The sequence below is a fragment of the Salvia miltiorrhiza genome, chromosome 6 (assembly GCF_028751815.1).
Source record: "Salvia miltiorrhiza cultivar Shanhuang (shh) chromosome 6, IMPLAD_Smil_shh, whole genome shotgun sequence".
Taxonomy (NCBI): domain Eukaryota; kingdom Viridiplantae; phylum Streptophyta; class Magnoliopsida; order Lamiales; family Lamiaceae; genus Salvia; species Salvia miltiorrhiza.
The window spans coordinates 45200599-45228004 of NC_080392.1; the positions used below are offsets into that span (position 1 = coordinate 45200599).

The 27406-nt window shown below is 37.0% G+C and overlaps 3 protein-coding genes across 4 annotated transcripts; 1 reads left to right on the forward strand and 2 right to left on the reverse strand.

Annotated features, from left to right (window-relative positions):
- Positions 1-648: 648 nt before the first annotated feature.
- On the reverse strand, positions 649-10031 carry LOC130989963 (uncharacterized). 2 transcript variants are annotated; one of them, XM_057914146.1, is made up of 8 exons: positions 9602-10012; positions 8544-8679; positions 8121-8190; positions 7917-8010; positions 7107-7320; positions 6315-6456; positions 6054-6224; positions 649-965 (listed from the first exon to the last, which is right to left on the reverse strand). In XM_057914146.1, exons 1-8 carry the CDS (start codon positions 9879-9881, stop codon positions 774-776), a joined length of 1299 nt encoding a protein of 432 aa, XP_057770129.1. In that variant the 5' UTR covers positions 9882-10012; the 3' UTR covers positions 649-773. The 2 variants fall into 2 exon arrangements, with proteins under 2 accessions (XP_057770129.1, XP_057770128.1); XM_057914145.1 differs by lacking the exon at positions 649-965 and adding an exon at positions 5401-5717 and having other exon boundaries at positions 9602-10031.
- Positions 10032-12638: 2607 nt separating this feature from the next.
- LOC130989968 (uncharacterized) lies at positions 12639-17466 on the forward strand. Its single transcript, XM_057914153.1, has 8 exons — positions 12639-13128; positions 14131-14266; positions 14724-14793; positions 14899-14992; positions 15433-15646; positions 15958-16099; positions 16560-16730; positions 17203-17466. The coding sequence occupies exons 1-8, from the start codon at positions 12831-12833 to the stop codon at positions 17392-17394; spliced, it is 1317 nt and encodes a 438-aa protein (XP_057770136.1). The 5' UTR covers positions 12639-12830; the 3' UTR covers positions 17395-17466.
- A 3311-nt stretch (positions 17467-20777) lies between these two features.
- LOC130989969 (uncharacterized) lies at positions 20778-26198 on the reverse strand. The gene is given in 11 exon segments (XM_057914154.1): positions 20778-21229; positions 22231-22319; positions 22401-22562; positions 22744-22906; positions 22983-23362; positions 23465-23796; positions 23959-24040; positions 24128-24564; positions 25799-25995; positions 26085-26167; positions 26169-26198. Coding segments are annotated over 11 exon segments (2109 nt in total). The 3' UTR covers positions 20778-21075.
- Positions 26199-27406: the final 1208 nt, after the last annotated feature.

Genomic DNA, 27406 nt, shown 5'->3' on the forward strand with positions numbered 1-27406 from the left:
CAAGCGCCCTTGACCGCCACGGTCACCGGCTGCAGTATTAAACTCATATGTGGTGTGATTTTTTTTTTTTTTTTTTGATAAATTAACAATTTTGAATAAAAGAAATTTAAAGGTCGCGCCACAGGGAATTCGAACCAAAGACCTTTGGCCATATGCATTAACATCTTAACGCTTGGCCAACACGCGCACACTGTGGGGTGTGATTTTTAATTCTTGTGAAAGTAGTATGTCAGATTTGGAACGGATTTGAAAATTCATGCATTTTATTAAACTTTCATAAGTTCGTGTTAAAAATGAATTTTCGCCAAAATTGATGATTGTTAAAAAACGCTTGTGCAAATATTTTCGGACAGTATAGTTTAACAAATTCAGCCCCCCAATGATGAATCTTGGATCCTCCTTCATTCCTACATATCAACCATCACCTTAGTACTTGGTCTTGATCAGCTCTATGCTCCATTCTTGACTGGGATCTAATCACTCCTAACCTCTACATTTGATTGGGATTACTCAATCCATATCCCAACACTATAGGGCCAATCCCAAGGAGAAAGAGCATGCATGAAATTATCACTTCCAACCATTAAAACCATATACTATAAAAGACGACTACTACAAACTTACAAGTTCCAAAAACAAGTAGAGAGCTGTTGAATTGTATTGCTTCATAAAATGCATTGTGGTTGATTTGGTCCATACATTTATTGAATATGAAATAAGTTGAAGCAAATATTATTTGGGAAAAAAATAAATAACGAAGAAATAGTTGTTGGTTACATGAGCTCGATGATGGCGCGACCAACGATGCTCTTCTGATCGAGGTCTTCAAATGCCTGCGCCGCCTCTTCGAATTTGTATTTTCTTGTAACTGCAGTCTCCAGATTGAAAATCCCCTGCTCTGCTAGCTCCACCAATCTCGGAAGGTCTTTCTTCGCCCTCCCTCCATACGACCCTATTATTTTCACCTACACCAACAAAATTCAACTCATTCATCACCATTTTTCTACCAATAAATTTAAGGGGCGTTGGCGTGTAAATACTCTAACTTTTTCCATTTTTTTAGTTTTGCGTCCCAACTTTAAAATATGTCACATATCGTTGGAGTGTATAATGAAGCAGATAAGTTTATTGTCAATGTGGGATTTGGAAGATGGTAATTGTAGAGTTTGGGATGCCAATTCGGTTGTCGTGTCAGCAACGATTTGGGGGTAGATACTCGTTGGGTGCAAAACAATACAAAATTCGAGTATTTATAGGAGATTTTAGTTACCTTTCTTCGAACCAACTGGATAAGGTCGACCTGTCCTAAACCACCAGAGGGAGAGAGGCCAATCATTACAGCTTTGCCTCCACCTCGCACACTTTGTATGCATTGTTGAAATGTTTTTGGGCCCCCCAATGCTTCCACGGCTATGTCCACGCCCCTTCCATCTGTCAGTTCCTGTTCATGATCATGATTTAGCTTTGTGTATACATTAATTTGAAGTCAAGATTGAAGAGTATATATATATATGTATGTGTGTGTACCTTAATCTTAGCAACAGCATCCTCCTTTCTTGAATTAATGGCGTGAGTGGCTCCAAATGCCTTAGCTGTCTCAAGTTTTTCATCTTGAACATCCACTGCAATTATCTGAGAAGCCCCAAATGCCTTTGATATCTGCATAACACTGTTTCATTTTCTAGAGACGTTTACTTTGCATGATTGATAAAATGCGTGATTGAATATTTTTATCCTCAAATATAGGATTTTTCCAATCTCACATTTTCAACAGGTTAAGAATCAAGTAGAATTAGCTTAAATGATAAAAATAATTTTATCATGTAATAAATAGGGCTTAATCCCAAAATATTTGCTTTAAAGTCCATTAATAATTTAAATAATAGAATGGACTTCATTTAGAATAAATAATCCCAACTTTAAATATTAAAATTTAAATCAAGAGATTTAAATTCACTAAATAATTTAGTGTAAATTCAAACATTTTTTTTTTTAAAAAAAAATAAGGCCAAAAATTCGTAGGCTTTATTAATCAATTAACAGTTCAAAACTTAATTAAAATGGGCCCATTACATTTTATTAAATAAAAATCGGCCCATTCCTTTTTTTTTTACAAAGCAGGAAGGCCCAGCAACATAAAATAAAATCGGCCCATTTTATTTAAAACTTTCGGCCCAAGCTAAATAAATAAATCGGCCCAAACAAAATTAATAAAAAAAGCCCAATTAAATCCTAACCCTAACATAACACACATATATCACACACACAAACACATAACACACGCACATCACACAAATACACACACTCAGCACACACAACACTCTCACTCTCCCTCTCGGCTCTCTCTCTCGCCTCTCTTACTCTCACTCGGCTGAGGGCGGCACCGCCTCCGGCGCGCCGCCTCGCCGGACGTCTCCCCTCTCCCTCTCACTCTCATCGCTCTGTCTCGCCGGAAGTCAGCCGCACGCCGCCGCCTTCGCGTGCCACTGCCGCCTCCGCCGTGGCCAAGCACGGCGCCGCCTGGTCGTCCCCAGCCTTGGAACAGGGTGACAGAGGCCTCTCCGCCGCTGCATGTGCCTTCTCCGGCCGTTGTGAAAAGCCGAGCGTCGCCGCGCCGCTTCCCCCGTTCTCCGCCGTCTCCGCCATGGCCGGAATCGTGGTGGATGGCCGAGCCTTGCCTCGCCGTGAAGGTAGGCTCCAGATCTGAGCTCCCTTTCCTCTCCTTTCTATTTTAAAAAAAAAACAGATCTGAACTCCTCCCTTTTCTCCTCTTTTCCGGCCGAACAGAACCGCCGTTCGTGTCGCTGCGCCGCTGTTTCCGCCGCGTCGCCGGAAAAGATAAGTCTCTCCCCCTTTTTCCCGTATCTCTCTCTCTTTTTTTTATTTTTACAGAAGCCCTAACCATCTCTCTCTCTACCCTCTTCTCTCTCGTTTTGGCAGGACAAGGGCTAGCGGCTGTGCCGCCGCCGCCGTCGCCGACCGTGAGCAGCCCCCGGCTGCTCTCACCTCTTTCCCCATTTTCGGACATACACAGAAGGCAAAGACACAAGAACCCCCAAATTTTTCAGTCCAGATTCAAAATATAGAACAAGTTAGGGTTTTAAAAATCTGTTCTTTCATCATTCATTTCCTTTTTATTAAAACTGATTGTACATGTAATAGATTAGAGAATATAGTAAAATGTGTGCGTGTGTATTATTCTGTTGGTGGTTCTCTGATGGTGATAAGCTGATGTAATTGAAACAATAATAGTCTAAAAGAAGTGGTAATGGATGCGTGTGTTCGATCTGTTTTCATTTGAATCATAGTTTTGTAATTTAACAAATGAATGTATGGAGAAAGTAAAGTAGGAGGTAACCTTGATAATTTTCTGAACTCACAAAGTTTGATCTGCGAATCAACAATTTAACAATGAATTTGGATCTGAATCTGCTTGATTACTGGAATTTGGAAACATAAACATAGTTAAAATGGAGGGTTGTATCCCCAAGGAAGAAGAAGAGAATTGGTTGGAACACTTACCTCTGCACTTTAAACTTTGTTGGGTGTGTTGAAAAGAGAAGGAAAGAGCGGATGAACTAATAGAAGGAAACTTAGCTTTTAAAACTTGGCTTTTGTCTAATTGAAATGGCAGAGGATTGATGATAAGATTTTGATTAAATAAAAGCTAATTGCATGTTGAGATGTTAAAGGTGTAGAAGATGGCTGGCAAAAGAAAGTGTAAAGAGTGTTTAGTGGAATGATGAGTGTGTGGAATAATGAGTGTTTAGTGGAATGATGAGTGTTTAGTGGGATGGTTGGCATATGATGAGTGTTTCCAACACCATCAATTTATTTAAGAGTAAGATGGATGTGGAAATGTGTAGGTGCTAGATGAATGTGATGAATAAAATTCTTATTCTGTATTTGTAATACTAATTTCGGGTTCTCATATAACGAAGCTTCGTTATAACTCTCTATAAATTACATATTTTATAACTCGTTTTATAAGTCGAAAATTAATTACGACTTCAAGTAAATAATAGAAATATTATTTCTATCGTATATAAATTAAATAACATGACTTTGCTAAGTCAGTTATAATCCGAAATAATAATTATTGACTACTCAATAATCCTTTAAATCTCAAACGGATTCAAAAAAAATAATAAGAATTTAGCACATCAAAACACATATATAACAATTAAATCATATCAGATAAATCAAATCAGTTTTATTATTAATGGATGCCGAACCCTAATTATTAAGTCTTTAATCAGTGATTAAAAACTGGGATATGACAGGTATCCAGCGCTCGTTGCGTATCCAGCGGTGCTGGGACTCAGCGGCGTTGGTTTTCATGGAATTCAATTCCAGAATTGTCCCGTAAAGTCTTCGAAAATCAGTGAAAATCGGGGTGAAATTCAATCACGAATTCTTTGAAAGTCATCTGGAATCTATGTGAATTCCATGGAATTTAAATTCCATGGACTTTTTAAAGTCTGTGGAAATCCACAACGAATACACCCCCCTTAGTTTGATATCTCTCTTTTTTTCTCTACATAATTCTAGAAACTCACCATCCTTTTCAACCCTCTCTATCTTTCTCTTTCTCTCTCTTATATGCCTTAGCGATCGCACGACGAGAACACTCGGCACACCTCCGGAAGAAGGGAAGAAGGTAGCCGGCGTAGAACATCTACCACCTCCAAGGCAGGCGGCTTCGCCCTTGACCGCCACGGTCATCGGCTGCAGTATTAAACTCATATAGGGTGTGATTTTATTTTTTTTTTGGATAAATTAACAATTTTAAATAAAAGAAATTTAAAGGTCGCGCAACAGGGAACTCGAACCCAAGACCTTTGGCCTTAGACATTAACCTCTTACAGCTTGGCCAACACACGCACACTGTGGGGTGTGATTTTTAATTCTTATGAAAGTAGTATGTCAAATTTGGAACGGATTTGAAAATTCATGCATTTTATTAAACTTTCATAAGTTCGTGTTAAAAATGGATTTTCGCCAAAGTTGATGATTGTTAAAAAAAATGCACGAAAATGAACTGTACGCAATGCACAAAAAAATTTGCTTCGGAGCGGGGCCCGTGCAAATATTTTCGGACAATATAGTTTAACAAATTCAGCCCACCCATTGATGAATCTTGGATCCGCCTTCATTCCTACGTATCAGCCATCACCTCAGTACTTGATCTTGAGCTCTACGCTCCATTCTTGACTGGGATCCAATCACCTCCTAACCTCTACATTTGATTGGGATTTACTCAATCCATATCCCAACACTATAGGGACAATCCCAAGGAGAGAAAGAGCATGCATGAAATTATCACTTCCAACCATTAAAACCATATACTATAAAACACGACTACTACAAACTTACAAGTTCCAAAAACAAGTAGAGAGCTGTTGAATTGTATTGCTTCATAAAATGCATTGTGGTTGATATGGTCCATACATTTATTGAATATGAAATAAGTTGAAGCAAATATTATATGGGAAAAAAATAAATAACGAAGAAATAGTTGTTGGTTACATGAGCTCGATGATGGCGCGACCAACGATGCTCTTCTGATCGAGGTCTTCAAATGCCTGCGCCACCTCTTCGAATTTGTATTTTCTTGTAACTGCAGTCTCCAGATTGAAAATCCCCTGCTCTGCTAGCTCCACCAATCTCGGAAGGTCTTTCTTCGCCCTCCCTCCATACGACCCTATGATTTTCACCTACACCAACAAAATTCAACTCACTCATCACCGTTTTTCTACCAATAAATTGAAGGGATATTGGCGTGTAAATATTCGAACTTTTTCCATTTTTTAGTTTTGCACCTCAACTTTAAAATATGTCACAAATCGTTGCTGACATGATAGCCGAATTAAGAGGGAAGTTTGGAGTGTATAATGAAGCAGAAAAGTTTATTGTCAATATGGGATTTGAAAGATGTAATTGTAGAGTTTGGGATGCCAATTCGGCTGTCGTGTCAGCAACGATTTGGGGGTAGATACTCGTTGGGTGCAAAATAATACAAAATTCGAGTATTTATAGGAGATTTTAATTACCTTTCTTCGAACCAACTGGATAAGGTCGACCTGTCCTAAACCACCAGATGGAGAGAGGCCAATCATTACAGCTTTGCCTCCACCTCGCACACTTTGTATGCATTGTTGAAATGTTTTTGGGCCCCCCAATGCTTCCACGGCTATGTCCACGCCCCTTCCATCTGTCAGTTCCTGTTCATCATCATGATTTAGCTTTGTGTATACATTAATTTGAAGTCAAGATTGAAGAGTATATATATATATATGTGTGTGTGTGTGTACCTTAATCTTAGCAACAGCATCCTCCTTTCTTGAATTAATGGCATGAGTGGCTCCAAATGCCTTGGCTGTCTCAAGTTTTTCATCTTGAACATCCACTGCAATTATCTGAGAAGCCCCAAATGCCTTTGATATCTGCATAACACTGTTTCATTTTCTATATTCAGGGTGCGTTTACTTTGCATAACTGATAAAATACATGATTGAGTATTTTTATCATCAAATATAAGATTTTTACAATGTCAACTTTTCAATGGGATAAGAATCAAACAAAACTAGCTTAAATGATAAAAATAATCAAGGACATTAAGATATCTCAAAGTTTCAATCCATCAAAATAAACAAGTGATACGTTTACTTTACATAATTGATAAGATGGATGGTTGAATATTTTTATCCTCAACAGTAGGATTTCTCCAATCTCACGAATAAGAATTAAGCAAAACTAGTTCAAACGATAGAAATAATCAAGGGCCTTGGATATCCCAGAGTTTTAATCCATCAAAGTAAATAAGGGATTAACCTTACTATTTTTATCTATCAAGGTTAATCATTCAACGCATGATTGAGTATTTTTTTTCCCACAAAAATAGGATTGTTTTAATCCCACATTTTCAATGGAATAAGAATCAAGCAAAACTAGCTTAAATGATAGTAAAAAATGATCAAGGGCCCTGAGTTATCTAAAAGTTTCAATCCATCAAATTAAACAAGGGATTAACTTTACTGTTTTTATCTGTCAAAACTAATCATTCAAAATAAACGTCTGTTCACGAACAATGTAAGGATGGTTACCTTGAGCCGACACCGCCGATTCCGATGACGGCGACGGAGTTACCAGGTTTGACCTCAGCAGCATGAGCAACTGCGCCATACGCAGTGAAAACAGCACATCCTAAAACGGAAGATTCGGCATAAGGCAGTGTGTCGGGAAGAGGAGTTAATCCGTTTGCTGGCATCACACAGTACTCAGCAAGACCTCCCATGCTAAACATGGAAACCGGTTTGCCTGCAAAATTCATACACCCTCAAATCTTATCTTTCACCAACAACAATTAATGTTAAATAAGCATATAACCAAGACAAGATCATGTTACAACATGTAATGTGGGACCTAGTGAGTAATACTTATTTATTTCTTAACATTCATGCCCGACCCTTGTGTTCTATTAATGTGGAACATAGTGAGCAATACTTATTTATTACTGATGTGACGATGGACGTAAGTTTGAAATCTTTATTATCAAGCATTAACCATTCTATTATGACACTGACAAACGCATAATACTATAATTTCTTCGCCCACGAAAAAATTATCAAAATTTTCTTTTCAGTTCGTCTACAAAAAAAAATTGTTACTTTCATTTATAGTAATATGGTTCTCACAACTCCACTCATATTTAAAAAGTGAAATTTTTACTCCACTGACAACTTCACTCATATTTTATAAAGATTCGTATCGTTTACGATGTGACAAAATTATTGTGGACAGAGGGAATATTATGATTTGATATGAGTCACCACACACACAAAATAGATGATATAAACATAGTGGTAAAGATAAGATGGATGTATGATGATGGAGTAGTAGAATTAGAGATGTACCACTGCCTCGGAGAAATAGTCGTGTTTCACCATCATAAAGTGTCCCTTTTGCTCGGTTATAAGAAAAGAAGGGCTCACACAAGTCATCTTCGCCCTATTTTGCACTCAAAAAAAAATAATCTCACATTTATTCACTGCTCTAATTAATGGAGTATAATAATAACTTGAAATTGAGAAAGCAGACTAATATTAATTATTTCTTGCCTTTGAGCAGTAGAAACAACTTCCGCAGGGCATGATGAAAGCCCCAATCACTTTAGATCCAACAGGATATCTGAAAATTTGAAATGGTAAAATATATGATTTCAAATTTAGAGGATTAGTAATGGTTTGTGTTCCAAAATTTCAAAAAATATGTTCTCAATTTATGCTTTTATTTAAATGTCCCTTTGAGGATATCTAAGTGATGAAAACCTTTTCTATAAACATAGAGGTCTCGAGTTCAAACCATACTGTTTTCCTCTTCTCAAGAATTAAAAAAAATAAAAACTTATTTATATCCTCTTATAAAAAAGATTTATATATGGAGTAAGAGGTTTGTAGTGAGTTAAAAAAAATAAAGGAATTGTGGTGATCTAGTGTTTCAAAATGAAGCTGTCATTTTAGTTTTGAACGAGTAAATCAAACCTTTGAATGACATTAGTGTCGGTGAGGGGGCCGTGTTGAACGACCTCACCGGTAATCTCATGGCCAAGGGTGCAAGGGCACGGGAATTTAAGGTCGCCTTTGATCACGTGCAGATCGGAGCGGCACGCGCCGCAAGCTACATCATGCATTGTAAAACAAGTGGGTAATGAGCCGTTTACATTGAAGGATTAACCTTGAAAGATAAAAATAGTAAGACTAATCATTTGTTTACTTTGTTGGATCAAAACTTTGGGAGATCTCAAGGCACTTGATTATTTTTATCATTCAGACTAGTTTTGCTTTATTTTTATTCCATCAAAAGGGTGAGATTCGAGTAATCTTACTATTAATAATAAAAATATTCAATCATTCATTTTATCAATCATGCAAAGTAAACGCCTCCTAAAAATTTATATAGCAAATCATAATTTATATTTAAATACTGTACAATTATATATTAATAATATTATAAAATACTATTTCTTTGGTTCGGCTCAAAGTGTTTCATTTTATTGGCATTGATATTAAGGTGTAGATGATTTAAGTATAAAGTAAGTTGTTTATATTTCCATTGTCCCAATTATATGGGTTTGTTTTCTTTTTTTAAAATGTTCCAAATATATAGATTGATTTTCAAAGAAAGTGAGGCATTTTTAACTCATTTACTAACATATACTAATTTAATTTTGTGATTAACTCTAGTATTAATAAATGACAAATAATAAATATTTGTATATTTTTTTTTCAATTATTTTTTTAATTACTGTGTAAAATTTAATCCCCCTATAAACAATAAAGTTAGAAAGATAAAATAGCTTTCTTGGTGTATTTATATCCAATCAAATGAAAGAGAGAATATAGAGAATAAAAGTAATACTAATACCTATACAACATGGTATATATGCAAGTCTGAAAAAAAAAAGTTTCCTAATCAAGTTAGAAAGTACTTAACTACCAAGTAACTACCTACCTATACAACATGGTAGTTATATAACTACCTACACACCATGACAAGTTTCATAGTTTGATCAAAAGTAGAAGCTTGAAAAAAAAATTACCCTTAGTTTTGATGAGAACTTCATTGGCCTTGGGTCGTGGCATCTCAAAATCCTCATAAGTGATGGGCTTCCCCTTCTCCCAAAACACCGATCCCGTCATGTACGAAGGCACCGTGTTCACGTGGTACCCGGCCGCTGAACACGTGCCTTCCGAATACCATCGCCGCCCTGACTCTTCAGGGCGGCGATGATAAGAGCCCGCGGCGGCGGCGGCCGCCATGCGGCGGCTGCCGCCGCCGAGGGCCTTGCGCAGGAGAAGAGAGCTCCGGCAAAACGCCATTCCAATAATGCGATCGCAATTATTGGGTTATTGGAGTGGTTGCTGTGAGGTGACAGTGGAAGTGATCATGTAGCTAGCTAGCTACCTTATGTGCTGAAGAAGTGAAGCATTTACTATTTTGTACCAAAACGTTTTTGGCGCACACAATTGTTTTTAAATAGATATATATTTTTTTAAAAATTGGGTTAAATTATTGGAGGGGGTAGAGCCCCACCAATCAATGCTCATCTACTCTGACAATAGGACTGAATGGAGTAAAGAAATGTTACCCTACTCGATGCCAGGTCACGGATTGGTCACTGACAGTGATGAGGGGAATCTTTTTTTAAATAATGTCGAGATTAATTTTGTGATCCTATCTCGTTTGATTCAATTATTCAAACATGAATGAGTTATATATAATTGGTCTTTTTATTTTTAGAATAGTGAGCAGTCGATCTATGGAGTTGGGTATATTATATTTATATACTATTGCAAGGGATGAATGTTTTCCGTAGGCAGTAAAGATGCCTTTGTATCGATTTGATTCGGATCTTGGAGATATATTTTTTTGAAAAGTTAGGAATTCGATGGAATCGTCAGATTTTAATAATTGAAAATTTATCTTTATCTATTAAAATAAGTATTGCTGTCTGTGTAGACTGTGTTTGTTGATTAATTTCACGATAATTGATATAAAAATATATAGATCGTAATCACTATGGTTCACCGTTCACGGCAACAAAATGGAATGGCTGATATTTGTGGGCTTTTAATGGCTGAATGGGCTGCACTTTCGGCTCTAATATGGGCCCTAAAAGTCCGCCAAAAAGCCCTTCCATAATTCGCCCCATACTCGGCTTTATTACGGGTCCCACTCAAGATCATATGAAATCGATACTTACTAATCTTGCTATATTGGATGAAATACGATTAGACAATAAAGGATCCAATTCGAATTTCTTTTTGCTTTCACTAATTTTATTGAAATTTAATTAACAAGAACACTTGAAAATTTCTATGACCGAGTTAAAGCGAAAATCAGCAAATGAGGAAGATATCTTTATTTCTTCTGTGTATGATTCAAAATAACCTTGCAACAAATTTAAAGTTGCAATCTATTGTTGCATTTGTCGTCTTAAGAAAGTTAACATTAATTTACATATATTTTTCTTGAGTATGTATGTAAATTTTATATTTTAATATATACTCCCTCCGTCCCAATAATGAAGACACACTTCATTTGGGCACGGAGGTTAAGGTGGGGTAGATTAGGGAATAAAGTAGAGTGCCCAACTTTATTAGTGTATTTGATTAGTAATTGGTTACTGATTTCTTTTAATTTTATTTAAATGTCTACTGCCGCCGGCCACTACTACACCGCCGCCCACCACTACACCGTCGACCACCACCACTGCCGACCACCACCACCGCCGACCACCACCGACAACACCACCAAAACAGCAAGAGCAAAATCAAAATCGAATCCAGAAATGCAGAAAATTAAAACCATGAAAATCAAATCCAGAAATCAAAACAACACAAAAAATCGAATTATGAAAATCGAAACAACACAACCAGAAATCAAATCTAGAAATCGAAACTAACACATCTAGAAATTTCGAAACCATGAAAATCTGCCAATTTTGTTCTCTCTCATTCCCAAATTTGAACCATGAGAATGGCGGCGGAGATGAAGGGTTTCAGAAGGACGGTGGTGGCCTCACCGCTGCGGCGGCCGGAGAAGGAGAAGAGAGGGAGATGTGCGGCGGTTTCAGACCCGACGTATCCGAGCGATGCCTTCGCCTCTCCAGAACCAGATCCACCACTATCTTCCTCTCTCAAATCGAACCTATAAATTGAGGGTGGTGGTTTGGCGGATCTGGGGTTTTGGGAGAATGAGAGGAAGGGCGGTGGTGGCGGATCTGGCAGAGGAAGGGCGTGGGAAGGGGCGCCGTTTGAGGGAGAAGCGGAGAGAAAGAGGGAGGGGCTAGGGCTCGATGAGATCTGGGGATGAAGATGGCGGCAGAGGGACGAGGAGAGGAAGGCGGCGGCGATTCAGAGGAAGAACGCGGCAGAGGGACGATGAGATCTGGAGATGAAGATGGCGACAGAGGGACAAGGAGGTCTGGAGATGAAGAGGGTGGCAGAGGGACGAGGAGATGAGGACGGCGGTGACTATAGATAGAGGGGTGAGGGGGTGTTCGGCGGTGGTCGTGGCTCGCCGGCGGCGACTCCGCCGAGAAGGGGGAGAAGATGAGCGGCGGGTTAAGGAGTGAAGAGAAATGAGGGAGGCGGGTGAAGAGAAATTAGGATTTTGTATTAATTTGTACCATAATTAAGGTTCAATTAATTAGTTATAATTGAGCCCTAATTATTTCCATATATAGAAATGTGTCTTCATTATTGGGACAGCCCGAAAAGGAAAGTGTGTCTTCATTATTGGGACGGAAGGAGTATAATTTTTCATAAATAACGATGTTTTGATAATTTTACATAATTTAATTGTTAAAATTTTATGAATTATGCAAACTACACGCCTCCCAATCATTCTCTAATCATTTTAACTACTAAAATCGGTATGGAGTACTCTCTCCGTCCCGTCAAGTTTGAACAGTATTTTTTTTTGTGTTGTCCTGCAAAACTTGAGAACTTTTGTTATATGATATATTTATTTTTAATTCACATTTTCAATTTTTAACATATCATATTTAATACACAAAATACTAATTTTTTAAAATTCGTGTCGTGTCGAACAAAAATTGCTTAATATTTGCCAGACGGGAGGGAGTAGTATTTTTTTAGTTTAGGATGGATAAGAAGCATTGACTGCTGCGATTCGCAATTGGCAATATTTTATGCCCAAGAAAATTAAATTAAATGTATCATGCTATCGACAGCTATGATCATTCAGTGATTGTATTCTTCTTTGGGAAACGCTAATTCCAACTTTTTCCATCGCAATCTCCGATGGCATTTTACCGAAGCTCCCTTTTACTGCGCAAGGCCTTCGGCGGAAGCCGCCGCGCGGCCGCCGTGAGCTTTTCGTGCAGTTCTCGGGTGGAAGGTTGCTCCGATCGCCGAAGATGGTATTCTAGCTCGGAAGCGGGCTGTGAAGGTACAACCATGAAAGCGTCGGGGTACCACGTGAGCAGCGGGCCTTCGCACATGACGGGAGCAGTCTTCTGGGAGCCGAATAAACCCATCAGTTTCGAAGATTTTGAGATGCCGCGCCCTAAGGCCAATGAAGTTCTCGTTAAAACCAAGGGTGATTTACTTGACTTTTTTTTTTTTTTTGGTTTTTTTACTTGGGTGGTTTACTTGTTGTGCATTACGCTTTAAAGCTTGTACCTTTTTGTTCTTGATGGAAATAGACTGAATTGCTGATGAGAAAGTCAGTGGTGTGATCAGGTAATGAACTTGTTTTGGTTGTGCATTTCTTTTGTTATGATACATTTTTTTCTTCTTCTTAGCGTTGTTTATTTGTATACTGCTATTTTATATTGATTATAATAAAACCATATACATGCATATTTTTAGATATTCACACAAATAAGGAAAAAGTTTAAGGTCTCGTAACATAAATTAGAACTTAGCTACAAATTAGAAAAGATTAGAATAACAAGTATATATGAAAATCTATATGCTTGCAAAGTGACCAAAAAAAGAAAAATGTCCATTGGCCTGAATGAGACTTCGACTAAAGGTTACATTTTTATTTATGCAAAGAGTATAATTATTCAAAAGTTCTTACATTCAAACAATAATCCCCCCTCTCCCTTTAAAAAGAATTAAGTTAATTAATCTTGAGTCAAAAAGGAACATTATTTATAAAGGGAGTAAACATTCTATTTGTGTATTTGTGTTGATGTAATTCAATAGAATTATTGTGTAGAAGCTAGTAGTGGGGTGGGGAGGACGGGGCAGTTGAATGCGAGTCTGAACTACACAATGAAAGAAAAGAACAAAGTTTTTTCTTATTTCTTTTAGCAGAACTGAATCTTGACTTGATTTTTAGTGGTGATTGGAAACCGTTGAGGGCATTTGCTTTTGCTTTTTTTATGCTTACTATCATGAAATAGTGTATATATGCATTGATTAACTAAAATCGCCAGCATAAACATAGTGATTGCTTCTTGATGATTAATATGCTGATTGAGCAAAATGCTGTCACAGATTAAGTATACTAAGTACTTCTTTTGGCGTGTCTTTGACATTTAGTAATGCTCTATGCATGTACAATACTGCAATTGCGTTTGAACAAATTTAGCGTGTGGAGTCTGCCACTCCGATCTGCATGTGATCAAAGGCGAGATTCCCTTTCCCACCCCTTGTGCTGTAGGACATGAGATTACTGGTGAGGTGGTTGAACATGGGCCTCTAAGTGACCGTAAAACCATTGAAAGGTTTGATAAGCTCGAATAAATAAAAATAGGGAAAGAAAGTACAAATTTGGATCTAAAGTACTAGCATAGTTTCAATTCTAGACTATTATAAAGATATTTACAAAAACGAACCTCATAAATCTACAACAGTTCAAATCTAGAACAGAGTCAATGTTCCGACTCATTTTCTTTTAAACATTAATGAACCAAACAAGGCCGTTTGGTTGTAGATGTGGAAATAGTTTTGTGCACATCATTTTTATTTACTTTTCGAGATTACAATGAGTCGGTTCTAGATTTGAACTGAGTTAGATTTATCAGGTCTGTTTGTGTACTGAAGTGCAGTCCAAACCTGAAACTGTGCTTTTACTTTGGGTCGAAAATTTTACTTTCCCCATAAAAATCGAAAATAAATTATTTTTTTTCTCACTCCAATATTCAACATTGAACCATGTACTTTTCTGTTTGCAATTTTCAGATTTCCTGTTGGCTCTCAAGTTGTTGGGGCTTTTATAATGCCTTGTGGAAATTGTTTCTTCTGTTCGAAGGCAAGAATATTAAGTACTCCTATTTGTATGTTCATCTGCATCTGAGTTATTAACTCGGTAAACTCAAATAACTTTTTGACAGAATTATGACTTGCATGAAAACAGGGTCAAGACGACTTATGTGAGGATTTCTTTGCTTATAATCGAGCAAAAGGGACACTTTATGATGGTGAAACAAGGCTATTTCTTCGAGGCAGTGGTACATTCCTGACTAATTACTCTTCCCTTACGAACAATAATAAAACCTGCAGCCTTTCCTTTTGTTTTTCTTTTTGTTGTTCTATTTTCTCCGCAATTCTGCAGGAATTTTCATCCCTACAACTCTGCATATCATTTAGATGTTAATAATAATATAGTATTATGGGAAAAATCATCAAACTTCACTGCAAGTATGTAAAAAGAATCTTTACTTTTATTATGTCAATTTTATTTTTTTGGCATGTGGCTGACATGTTATTGGTGCCTTTGGGATTGAGTGAAGTAAGCAAGGGCTTGTACAAAAATTCAATACTTAAGCTTATCTGTAATTATCCCGTTCATGAGAGCTTCACCCTTCACTGATGTCTAATTTCTATATGGAAATTCATGTGTTTACCCTCACTGATTAGGTATTTGGTTTATTATGTGCTGGTTCTTTAGGCAAGCCAGTTTATATGTACAGCATGGGAGGTCTTGCTGAGTTTTGTGTGGTTCCAGCACATGGATTAACATCTCTGCCGAGCACATTGCCTTACACAGAATCTGCTATCCTAGGATGTGCAGTTTTCACTGCCTATGGCGCAATGGCTCATGCTGCTCAGGTGCGTCCTGGTGATGCCATTGCTGTGATAGGCATCGGGGGTGTTGGCTCTAGGTAATAAGCAAATGCATCATATGTTGCGGAACTTGCTTCATGTATTTCTTGTGGTTGTACATCCAAGTGTTTGATCATGAAAGCTCTGAAGTTGAAGCTTGTAATAGTAATAAATCATGTCAGTCATGGAAACTCTGAAATTAAACCTTTAAAATAGCAATAACTCATGTCAAAGAACCCACTAGCTATATTGGTTTATGTGTGTTGACAGAAGGGAATATAAGAAGAGACTTCTATCAAGGGGTTTCTTTGAGATCCCGTTAACCTTTATAACTTATCAAAAAGATAGTAAAGTTCATGGTTCTTTACAGTTGTCTGCAGATAGCAAAGGCATTTGGAGCTTCTGAAATTATTGCAGTGGATGTTCAAGAAGAGAAACTTCAAAAGGCTAAGATATTTGGAGCCACTCACGCCATAAATGCACGAAAAGAGGATGCCGTTGCTAAGATTAAGGTGCATCATCTATAATTCATTAATCTTTAGTTTCAACAGATACATGGTTATGAATTTGGAACTTAATGCTTCAACTAGGAAATAGAAAGGTCCACTAGGGTGTTATTTTGAGAGACAGGCACAAAACAAAATAACCATGAAATACAGGTTTAGATTACCAGGAGCTATGAATATTATTTTATAGTCGGTGCTATCCTCAACAAAGCCAAGAGATGTGGAGCGTGTTCCCGAATTAAAGTGGGATGAAGCACGTAAAATCATGTCTGTAGTTGTTTCCCACATCAGCCGAAAAGATTACTATACAATCTACATTTGACAAGCGGCTTTCGTGCTCGTGAAATTTTGTTTTTCGCTTGTTGATCCCTGATGTTGGTCTCTTTTCAGTTTTAGCCCTCAACAAATGATCATTACTGTGGAAACTGTTTGCTTCTGAAATCCCTTGCTTGCAAACTTGAAACAGGAAATTACAGGAGGAAGGGGTGTCGACGTAGCTGTGGAAGCCTTAGGAAGGCCCCAAACCTTTTCACAATGTGTACAAAGTGTCCGGGATGGAGGTAAAGCTGTAATGATCGGTCTAACCATCTCTGGTGCCAAAGGGGAGGTTGATATTAACCATTTGGTTCGTAGACAGGTCCGTACTCTTCTTTTCTCTCTTCTTTCTCTACATAATAAACATCACACAAAGAATTGGAGTGTGTGTAATGAAGGAGTCTCATAGAATGTGTTATGTTTGGTTGCAAACTTGCAATTTATTACAAGAGAAGATGGGAGAATTTTATTACATTTTTGTGATCCCCACCTTTTGTATCCCATGTTCTTTAGGGTGGAAAAGTAAACCTTTTCCCCTCATTTTAGCTGGAAAAGTATCATCACATCAATACCCCATAATAATATTATCATGAATAAAAGTGAAAGTAAGGGAAAAAGGGTTGCCCCATAAATTTTTCATGATGTATTGGGAAAATTATCCATCCTACATAACATATCAAAGGAAAGAGTAGAAAAATGATGATAGTATAAGCTTTCCACCCTTTTTCCATCGAGAATTTGTGGTTCGAGAAAACGTTGAGATGATCCTCGTTGTTTTGCAAATGCCGTTGCAGATAAAAGTGATAGGGTCTTACGGAGGGCGGGCGCGACAAGATCTCCCGAAATTGGTGAAGCTGGCAGAGAAAGGCACTTTTAATCTGCAGGCTGCTGTTTCAAGAAAGTACAAGTTTGAGGAGGTAGGAGAGGCATATAAGAACCTAGATCAGGGGAGCATTGTTGGGCGTGGTGTGGTCGAGATTATGTAATCACAGTGTGGTGAATTTGTTGGAACTAACAAAAGTTTATCTCTTCACTTGTTTGAGGTTGTGTTGCTTCAACTCTTTGCATGTGGTTGGATTTGTCTACATCTCAAGTCTCATCAATTAAACTTCAACAAAAGCAAATTTAAATATTATATTATAATTGTGTTACAATATCAATATAAATAATTCAATTATATTAAATTATAAATTATATGTAACTTATAACATCTATATAATTTACTATATATTACATGAATGCATACAAGTATGAGAATATAAATATCATCAAATGATATAAAAGTGAATAAAATATAATATAGTATGTAAATTATACTATAATTTAATATAGTATAAATTATTTATATTGATATCATAACACAATATATTGATATAACTTACATACTATATTATATTTTATTCACTTTTATATCATTTGATGATATTTATATTCGCATACTTGTATGCATTCATGTAATATATAGTGAATTATATAGATGTTATAAGTTACATATAATTTATATGTTAGACGTAATATTTTTTATAATATAATACTAATATTATAACTATGCTATTATATATGTAACTATTATAAGTTAGATGTATAATCTATTGTAAACAATAATTTTAGTTATATATTATAACTATACTATAATATCAAAATAAACAATTTTATTTTATTGCATGACTTATACTAGTATATTTTATTTATTTTTGTATCAATGATATTTATAAATTCATGTACAGTTGTATATATTCACATAACGTAGATTATATACATCATTTTATAAAATTTATAAATATTTTTAAAAATATAACATAAAAATATATATTATATAATTTAAAACTATAGATTTTGATACGATATATACCGCGATTTTCGGTATACCAATATATATAGACAACTGCGGTATATCAGAATAAGGTATTGTACCTTATTACCGGTATATACCGAATATTAAGGTATATCAGAATAAGGTATGATACCGCATCACCGGTATATACAGTAATATTCGGTATACCAGTAATACGGTATCATATCGTGTTCCGGTATATACCTTTAATACGTTATTTATTGATTTTTCCGGTATATACCGCGGTATCGGTATACACCGGTATCTGGAAAATTCATACATTTATCTTACCGTAAATCTTCGGTACGGTATCATACCTTACCAAAAAAATCGGTATACCTTAAATTCGGTATTTTACGGTACGGTATGGCCGGTGTACCGAGTTTTCGGTATATTTTCCCAGCCCTAGCGCCGTCCTCTGACGGACCGTTTTGCCAATATCTCCCTCGTTACACGTCGAATTGCATGATTTTTGGGCCCTTGGTTATCTTTCATGATGGGGAACATGTGGTGAAATTCCCTCGCCGAACCGCTTCCGTGCTAAAATCGAGATTTCGGCTCCCCGAGCCACTTAATATGGCTAAAATGGCATCGGCGAACCACTCGCCCAAAAATCGACCGACACAGATTTCAATTCTGATCCTGCTCCCACGTAGCCATCCTAAAAATATTTCCAACGGTCTTTGAACGGACCAAATCCGACAAGGATATGTTAGGAAACGGAGAGGACGTAGCGCCGTCCTCCGACGGACTGGTTTGCCAATATCTCCCTCGTTACACGTCGAATTGCATGATTCTTGGGCCCTTGGTTATCTTTGATGATGGGGAACATGTGGTGAAATTTTCTCGCCGAACCGCTTCCGTGCCAAAATCGAGATTTTGGCTCCCCGAGCCACTTAATATGGCTAAAATGACATTGGCGAACCACTTGTCCAAAAATCGACCGACACAGATTTCAATTCTAATCCTGCTCTCACGTAGCCACCCTAAAAATATTCCCAACGGTCTTTGAACGGATTAAAACCGACAAGGATAGGTTGGGAAACGGAGGGGACGTAACGCCGTCCTCCGACGAACCGTTTTGCCAATATCTCCCTCGTTACACATCGAATTGCATGATTCTTGGGCCCTTGGTTATCTTTCATGATGGGGAACATGTGGTGAAATTCCCTCGCCGAACCGCTTCCGTGCCAAAATCGAGATTTCGGCACCCCGAGCCACTTAATATGGCTAAAATGGCCTTGGCGAACCACTCGCCCAAAAATCGACCGACACGGATTTCAATTCTGATCCTGCTCCCACGTAGCCACCCTAAAAATATTCTCAACGGTCTTTGAACGGACCAAATCCGACAAGGATAGGTTAGGAAACGGAGGGGACGTAGCACCGTCCTCCGACGGACCGTTTTGCCAATATCTCCCTCGTTACACGTCGAGTTGCATGATTCTTGGGCCCTTGATTATCTTCCATGATGGGGAACATGTGGTGAAATTCCCTCGCCGAACCGCTTCCGTGCCAAAATCGAGATTTCGGCTCCCCGAGACACTTAATATGGCTAAAATGGCATTGGCGAACCACTCGCCCAAAAATCGACCGACACGGATTTCAATTCTGATCCTGCTCCCACGTAGCCACCCTAAAAATATTTCCAATGGTCTTTGAACGGACCAAATCCGACAAGGACAGGTTGGAAAACGGAGGGGATGTAGCACCGTCCTCCGACGGACCGTTTTGCCAATATCTCCCTCGTTACACGTCGAATTGCATGATTCTTGGGCCCTTGGTTATCTTTCACGAAGGGGAACATGTGGTGAAATTCCCTCGCCGAACCGCTTCCGTGCCAAAATCGAGATTTCGGCTCCTCGAGCCACTTAATATGGCTAAATTGGCCTTGGCGAACCACTCGTCCAAGAATCAACGGACACGGATTTCAGTTATGATCCTGCTCCCACGTAGCCACCCTAAAAATATTCCCAACGATCTTTGAACGAACCAAATCCGACAAGCATAGGTTAGGAAACGAAGGGGACGTGGTGTCCCTAACATGATTTTGCAACCCAAATTTGAGTGAGAAATCAACCATTGACTTTTAATTTTTTTGGGATAATGGTAGTTTATACCATGAACTTTAAAGTTATTTATAAAAATGACATGAACTTTTAAAAAAAAATAAATAAATAAACTAATCTTCAGAGTCATTTGTTAAAATGACATGAACAATCATCCTTAGTTTAAATTGAAGCACTTGGTGATCACAATCTTTTGCATAAACAATAGCTTTAGTTTTTTGCGTGTTCAGTGGAACATCCTTCTCAAATGTGCTATCTTCATAAAAAAAAAATTGTGGCAAAATTGAACTAACCATTACATTCTTTGAATTCCAGACAAATTTTGAAGTTGATGGAAAAATTGAAATTTTGTACAAAATTCATGAATTTTAATGTAATTAACCCATCAAATATTAAATTTGCAACACATAATATTCCCTCGCACGGGAGGTATACTAGTGCTTATAAATATGGGCAAAGTGAAGCATGATAATTCAAAATTCATTAAAATTAACGAGTGCAATGCATAAAATAACAAGATTAGCAGCAACTTCAAATTGAGCGGCCATCTTGATGGGGTATATTACCAAAATTTCCATCCAATGATGGCCGATGAAGCCGAGATTCCGAAAATTCTGTCCCGACAAAGAATGTGTGGGGATTTCATCTCATATAGAACTATCTACTGTATATTCCCAGTAAGCAACAATATCATTCAAGATGGCCTTGCCACTTAACCAGGGTGGTTAGCTGCATCTATACCTCCAAAAAATAAAAAATAATGCCTATAGATCTTTCCACCTGTTCACATACTTAAGGAACGAGTGCGTAGCATTTTCCCCAGGTGGGGCACGAACACGAGTTGACCTCCGTACCAGAGCCTCTTCCATTGCATCCTCCCTTTGCACAGCCTCCGTTGATCTTTTTTCTAGTTCCAAGCTGCAGAAATTGAATTGAAGAGAAAATATATTAGGTTATCCGTTGCGCAAGTTTAGCTTCACCAAGCTCATTGAAAGATGCATCGAGGGGATAACTGCATTCACATAGTAGGTTATACATTGTGCAAACGATAGATTGCATTGGCAATACATTAGGATGGTACCAAAAGGTCATAGAAGAACCATAATATTAAGCCTACTGCTAAAGCAATTTCTTAAGAGGGTATTATTAACAGGAAAGCAAGATATCGTACATTTTAAAGCATATTATAACCATTCAATAATCCAAAGCTCTGTGAGTTACTCGTGACTAAATAAGTACTCAGCTACATTTTGTTAAACCTGCTCGAAATTAAGGATAAATTGATTGGCAGAGAGTAAGATTTCTTCCATTGAGCCAAAGGTGTAAATGAACGAATCTCCAACTCCACAAATGCTTATAAAAAGAAATCAATAATTAAAAGAGTTCAGGAAGGTCTATTGTTTGTTTTTACTTGGATATAAGTAGAACAGTTATTACATTCTTCACTAAACAAAAATCACAAAATGAATCCTCGTTCCCCCCACCCAAAAACAAACAATAGTAAACCAACCATGACTTAGTAAGAAACTAGCAAGGCACACATGTCTCAAATGTGGTACATATGAATTTTCAAATAAAGCATTTATTTAATTAATTCTATTTTAGAATATTTTCATTACTTTACAATACTTTATTTACTGTAAACTATTCTAAAACTGCGTAGTAGAAAAGGCTTGACTAACAGAAATATAATTTGTGTATACAAGAGGAAACTTTGGTATTAAATTCATATTATGTATTAACAAGAAACTATGCCCTTCTCTAAGCAAGGTTGTAAATGGCATATCTTGACCATCAAATTTAGGTTATATATACTTAACGACCCGTAGGAACAATTACATGATGAGGATATACCTCTCCCTGCATTAAGTTTCCAAGAAACACAAACATCTAAAATAGGTAAAGACAAATTGGCTGACCATATTTTGTTGTAGAACTTCTCCAACTGCTTCTTCAGGGCTCTCTCCCTCTCACCTTTTGTATTCATAGAGCCAATCAAAGCATCAAGCTGTTTTAAAAAAGAGATAAATTTTTTTGATATAGCACCAAAAAGAAAATGAGAAAGTCAAATTTGGCCATAATATCATACCTCTTCTCTGGTCTGATAATAACCCCACTGCGTGGATTCAGAATTCTCAACAAATATTCTGCCATCACGCCGAAAAAACCAATACCTGCAATGATTTCGGTCTTTTCCTAATGGACTTGTGCGTATAAATCTCTTCTCAATCTCCCTTTCAAGAAATTCTTTCTGCAAGATGTAGGATTTTGATGTGTCAGAGAAAAGCTCGCATTATACTATACCTCTTTTTCATCTCCATTTTTATCCCTTTCATAGGATAAACAAAACAGACATGCACAATCAAGAAAATATGTACATTGCACACCCATGGGACACACAAAGTGCCAGAGAGATAGAAAGAAAAGCCTACCCTTTCTTTAGCACTCTTCATCTCTATTGATTCCTTAATCTCATTTTTCATCAATTTATGGATGTCCCTCTTTGATGGATGATTAACATCTTCAAAGGTTGTGTTCATCTCAACCTTCCGTTTCTTAGCATTTTTCTTAGTTGTGCTGTCTCCTTCATTCTCACTGTCAGAGGACATCAGAGGATGACAAAGAGAAAAAGAATATAAGATGCAAATCCCAATTTTAACTTAATTCCAACCTGTGTCCAGATGAATGATTTGATTGAGAGCGAACTTTCTCATTAGTAATTCCATTGCGTGAGCCTGTAGCTCTTTTACCAGTAGCTTCTGCCTTCCTACGCTCCCTTTCTTCTCTCCTCTTTCTACCTTCATCTAGAGCTTCATCTCTCCGTGTAGCAGAAAATGCCTGTCCTTCTTCAATATACTCATCCAACATGTTCTTCGCAGTTTCTGTCTCTAGAGCCTGAGTAACCAGTTCGCGGAAAATTGCCAATTTAATATGAATCTCTAACAAGGCGTAATGTCCTCGTTTAATGGTACTTATGTGTGAGGATATTTTCGCAGCAGAAATTGTTTCCAGGAAATCGCATAGATATTCAATCCAGGTAATCTGTGTAATCTGAATGGGGTAATTTCATATCAAATCTCCAAACAGCAAACAGAAAACAAGCTATTAATGGATCAACTTATGCTCAAACAAACTAAAAATAAAAGAGTTCACCTTTGGTTTCCTTTTTCGATTTTCTACCACCATCGCAAACTCTCTGCTGTCCTTCACAAGTAAGCGGAGAAGAGATGAACAAGATTCCACAATAAGGATTGGAGTGCTGTCTTTATAACAAAGCGAATTTTCGAAGTCTTCTAAGGAGAAAGGAGATAAACTCAACAGCTTTCCAAAAGAAGTACAAAAATCCCACACCATCAAAAGATCCCCGACACACTCCATAGGCACATTGAAATCCCTGCATGGGGAAGGCCTTTCTGTCAGAAGTCGATCTTCTGCGGTAGGTTGCACCAGCAAGTCATCAACTGGATACTTAAAGGACTGATCCTCTGGAAAATAACATAGGTAATAAAACAGAGAGAACTTAGTTAAAAAACATCATCCATAGGAGCATCCCAAATATCTATTAAAAAACAGCATGCACCACCCCATGAGACAAAAGAGGCACAGAAAGCCTAAAAGATTAACTTCAACATCATCTCTCCTCTTACCTCCATCAGCACTCTTTCCCATCAACAAAGATGCAAGTTTATTCCTCCGCACATACACTATAATCCCCTTTTCACTTGCGACCTTTTTATAATCAACAAAAACAATCTCATTGACAAATTTCCAAGAGAATTAAAAAGATATATAAGTTAAAAATAATATCATATTCACCTTGGCACTTTGTGTCTCTTCCCTTTTCTTCCTCTTCCTACTACAAACAACAAGTCCATTTTGTAGTGAAATATCACTTTTCATTTCTTCAGGAGGGATAGTTGAGATCCCATGCTTCTTCGATAAATTGTCATGTAAAACCCAAGGAAGACTTCGGTAAGTTGAATCTTTGATGAAAAACTTCAGAGCCCGTTTACTAAATGGTGGATTCTTGACTTTCAATTCATCACCATTAACTAATGCCTTTCCACTGATAGTTTTGTCATGACCCAGCCACTCAATTTCATATTGTTTTATGTCGGCAACCTCAACAACTTTTACAATTTTGCATAGATGTAAACGACCATCTTTTCTTCCATATACTTCGTCACCCTTGGTAAGGGGCCCTTGAAACTTTGAAGCTATTGAATTGACCAGATCTTTTAAGTTCAACATACCTGCCATGAAATCATTTAAAAAAAAATAAGAAAAACTAGGCTAATCCCAGTTCAAAAGTAAAAGGAGTATGTAAATTCGATGAATGCAGTCTAATGACTAAAGGGAGCTTTAAAGAGGTCACCAATGCAAGCATCATAGGTATCCAAGAAGACTAGCATTTTATTTTTTCAAATATAGGCATTGAACAGCCAATTTCAATGCCTGTCATGGAATAACTTCTTATTGATGGCTCTATATCTATATAAAAGGTTAATGCTGCACACAAATAAAGAAAGTTATTTCTGCTTCATAAGACAGGGAGACAAATGGAAGGTCATATGCCACAAGATTACTCATACAACTAGCAGAAAATAGCATTATAATCCCCAGAAAATTGTTGTTGAATTTGGAAGCACCAATTTCACAAGATTTGAATGAATATCATCAGATTGAATCATCCATGTTTGATTCTCAATTGTTAATCTTAGTTTCCTCTCGATACTCTTCCTTGTTTTGCAAATAAATGCTCGATACCAGAAGTTCGCATAAAAGACAAACTACTATCCAACCTCCATCAAATCTCTAGGAAATGCATGTAATGTCAAAAACTACATCTAGGTACAAGGGGTCATATAAAAGATGAAGATTCGTGCATCTTTAATCAATATCTTAAACCCAATGCAAGAGGAAGCATAGTATATGGATCTCTGATCTCTCACACTGTCACACAAAAGACAGTTAATCTTACACCCTAGATGTCACTTACCACAATGTAAACAACTTTTGACTAAATTTAGAAACTCACTCCCCCCCCCCCCCAAAAAAAAAAAAAAACAATTGTATACTTAGACCAGCATGTTTCAGTATTCTGTAACAACATTGTTGATGACGGCGCAGGAAAAAAGAAGCTGAAATAACAAATATTACTAATTTGATGTTTGCAAGTATTTCAAAGTTTCTGTAACCAATTTAATTTAGTTCCAAGAATGTGGTTCTGAGTGCAGAATATAAGCCCAAAAGGAATTCACTGAAAATTTTATGGTGTCTCATTTCACAAGCAAGTACCACGAGGCAATACCATCAAGTACTCAAACCTTTTGCCACGTGTTAGAAGCCATACCTTTACAGTTGGCATTGCATCATATAGATTAGGCAACAATACAACAGAACAAGATAGAGACACGGTTTTTAACATGAGAATCATCCTTAAATTTATGCAATTAGATGGCTAAAAGAAAATGGCAGTGGACTCACTGAATTGGACATCATGAAGAATCGGAGCTACATATTCGGCAGGAACATATTGTATTCCTTTAGAAGCTTCATTTTGTTTTCTTTTAGAAGCTTTTTCTTCTGATACCAAGGCTTCTTCATAGGTCAAGTGTTCCTTCCCTGTGGCTTTGCATGTCCAGACACTTTTGCGATATAAGTTGATCCTCTTCAAATATTCACTACAACATTTAAGATCAGGGCATTATACAAATAGTTACACTACTTGAACTTCTATGAGCAATTTTGCTTGAATAGAAACAAAACTTACTTATAACTCCTGAAGATTTCCTTTGTGAACCGGATTTGAAAGACAAGCTCATTAGGGTTTAAATCCTCAGGCTTCTCAATTAACAATAAATGGCCTTCTTTTCAAAAGAGGCATACTGGATTTCTAAACTTCTCAATTTTCAAAGGCATAACCTGTTAATCAAGAAGAAAAACACGGATCAACACGCTATATCGAAAATTGTTAGTTACTGAGATCCCTGGAAGCAAAAAACCCCGAAAGATGCCAACAAATCACAAGAATAGCGAGAATTCACCTAATTCGCAAGAAAATAGAAACATAAAACATCAAGAACAGAGACCCAGTTCGAGAATCAACAAAAAGAGTAATAAACAAGAACAGTAGAAAAAGAAAAGATTCAAAATAAAATTGAATTTTGACTAATGGACAGCTACATTCAAAACAGAAAAAAATAAAAAGAAGACGGAAAAAGCAAAAAACAACAATTTTGCATGCATTGGAGCTGCGGCGACGAGTCAATGGCGGTTCTACAGACAAATGCTACACAGAAACACAGTAAAAAATGTTCATACAATTATCACACACTCCGAATCAACGGAAAATAAATTGTACATTGACATAAGTTCACATGCATTCGATTTATTTCCCGCCAGGAGTTGATTTAACGAAGCAATAAGTGCAGAATCGTACCGGGGGGAGAAAATCGGTTGGATTGGGGGGTCGATTGAGAGGGTTTTGATGGCATATGTGTGTGTCTATAGAGGGAGAGGGGCGCGGAGAGAGAGAAGAGAGAGGCGGTGGTGGTACGTTTTTTCGCCAGTGAAGACTGACGTTTGGTGCTCTCTCATGGAATCCCCTCTCTAACAAATGAAATGCCTATTTATAGTCAATTGAATCTCTCAATTTTATTTTATTATTTTAATCTATTGCACATGAATCTTCAATTAAAATATTGGTGTTTTTTTGTGTATTTAGTTATTATGGTTGGACGCTTAGCTAGCAATATAATTTTATATTGCTTCTATAATTACGTATAATAATTATTAGATTACGATCAAATTGATCATAAAGAATTGACAAAGGCAAAAGGAAATGCATTCTAAAGTTATTGTATTTTTATTTTTACTTTTTTGTCTCTTGAGATTTTCATAGAATATTTTTCATTTAGGTAGGGACATTCATATACAATTATTAACAATTCAGATATGAGAATAAATAGTGTTCCCCAATACCTTGTCTTGGACATAGGAATTTTAAAAATTTATTTACACGAAGCTCAAAATATATATTCTAAAGTTTCAATTCAATTTAGTAAACAATGAATTAGCTTATGCGATTTTTAT